Source organism: Sphaeroforma arctica, assembly GCF_001186125.1.
Source record: "Sphaeroforma arctica JP610 unplaced genomic scaffold supercont1.4843, whole genome shotgun sequence".
Classification (NCBI taxonomy): Eukaryota; class Ichthyosporea; order Ichthyophonida; genus Sphaeroforma; species Sphaeroforma arctica.
The window spans coordinates 1-2,242 of NW_014035715.1; the positions used below are offsets into that span (position 1 = coordinate 1).

A 2,242-nucleotide genomic window follows, 5' to 3' on the forward strand; every position below is an offset into this window, starting at 1 on the left:
GTGTGTGTGTGTGTGTGTGTGTGTGTGTGTGTATGTATGTATGTATGTAAGTATGTATGTATGTATGTATGATACCAAAAGGGATCAGAAAGTAAATAGTTCGAACTTCTTCCAATGAGGTGTTCTAATGTGAGAATAGAATAGTGTTCTCTTGTGATAGTGTCTGACAATGGTCATTAACTTCAAGTCATAGGTTATATAATGCGAAAAACAAACAACTCGTGCCCACAAACGTACTATTCATGTGTCTCATTCTCCGCAAAGTGGATTTTAACCTTGCCCGGTAACTTGGTGCTCAGCGACGCGGTTGCTAAAGTACGTCTCAAAGCTTTTTGTTGTCTGTGTATACCGATTCTCGACCCAGGACGCGCCGCAAGTGTATGCGATCGGATCAATATAGACGACAAAGGCATCATTGCGAAATGGTAAACTGGGGATCTCTCAAGTTGACATACAATATGAACTTCATATTTATATGTATGACAAATATCACGTGAACAATAAACTCGGAATTGTTTATTTATTTATTTCATATCTTTCCATCAAGTTCGGTAATAAAATTTAGGGTTTAGGGTTATACATTGTTATTTGAAGTGACAGGTTTTGTTCATTTTGTTAGATTTTCCAACACACGGATGAAACTGCGTGTATAGCTACATCACATGATACAGCAGGTGCACAAGAAACAATGACCAGGCACAGAATCTTGCAGACACAATCGCACCAGAATTTTCAAAGACGACCATCTCTGCTCCCTCTGTAACTGTCACCACTATAGTATGAGTCTCAGCTTCCATACTGCTAAGGCTCTCATTGGCGACTTCAGCGGCGTTGTTCGGTGACAACATATTTGTTGGTTCTGAAAGAGAAAAGGGAAGTATAAGGGCTGTTGCGTCGACAATTGTGAATCTACTAGATTGACCAATATTGGCATGTGTTGTTTTATGGCATGGTATACCGTTGTAAGCAACTGACATACCTGCCATATCGGTCGGGACCGCGTTGGCAGTAGAATTCAGAACGGGGCCACCCGTCACCATATAGAAGAGGTTTCCAATGACAGGTAAATTAAGTGGCGCACACTCGTCAGATTCGAAGTTGGTATTGAGGGCAATAGCTAGACAAAAAGGATCCACAAACCATTCTGCTCGGTACGACCCAGTTTGTTGTCGGTACAGCTTCAGATAAGAGTTTGATATAGGCCCTTGTGTACATGTGCAGTAAATTTTTGTGAACAAGGTATCCAATTAGCAAGTATACCTTTCGACATTTATAATTTCAGAAGCAAAAAAGTTATCAAGTCGAAATGAAAACATGTCAAATTCTGAAGTAGTCGCAATGCAGGAACAAACGTTGTAGCTACCTGCGAGACACTGATTTGAGTTCGGAGTGATGTCCTGGCAATTGTTATTGATACACGTAGGCTCGGAACTGTAACAGATACTTTCTCCCGCTACAACCGCAATTTGGAGAAGCACCATAGTGTACCATGATAATCCACCAAACATCATATCAACTTCTATAAAAAGGACACCGCCTCTGCTACACCTAAGTGTACTTTCGAAAGCAAGAAACTGCACTTATATACCCATTATCTTCTTGTAGACTACATATAGTAACCAAACTATATGTAGTAGTCCCGCCAAAGTGCGGATAACTCATTGAACTTCAACAAAAGCTGCTATTGTCCACCAAAAATTGGTTCTGCAGGCAAGACTGACACAAACTTCAGTTGGGACTATTACATGAACGTCCATATTCATCGAACTATATCTGGAGCCCTTTATTCATTCAACAAGTAACTCGGATCTGCGATGGTTTCTTCGATTGTATTTTGTCAGTTCACAACAATACAAACATTCTATTCTATAGAAACGCCAGTATCCCGAGTAAATGTTGATATTTCTCAAATAGTGAAGCGGCGAACTTGCCTTTTAGTCTTTTTTTCTAAAAACAAAACAAAATGCTCAGGCTTTTTCAACAATTGACGTCACTGATGACAGAACTCATGACTCATGACTCACATGAGTCACTGTCTTTCTGATGAACAACACTCAAGACTCAAGTTCTCAACATTGGTCTCTGGCTTGAGACTGGCCGCTGGGGCAGTGGGGTCCCTACGGGGTAATCATTCCCCCCACTCCTGTAGACGCCCTCTCGATAGAGGGGTCTGGGGACCTGGATAATCATAGAGTAAATACAGAGTATTTATTTACATACATACTACAGAGTACAGACCCCT

General features: G+C 40.9%; 1 protein-coding gene across 1 annotated transcript; it reads right to left on the bottom strand.

The window, feature by feature from the left end:
• Positions 1-653: 653 nt before the first annotated feature.
• On the bottom strand, positions 654-1,481 carry SARC_14603 (hypothetical protein; the record flags this gene model as incomplete). Its single annotated transcript, XM_014291264.1, has 3 exons — positions 654-859; positions 980-1,144; positions 1,364-1,481. The coding sequence occupies 3 exons, from the start codon at positions 1,479-1,481 to the stop codon at positions 654-656; spliced, it is 489 nt and encodes a 162-aa protein (XP_014146739.1).
• Positions 1,482-2,242: the final 761 nt, after the last annotated feature.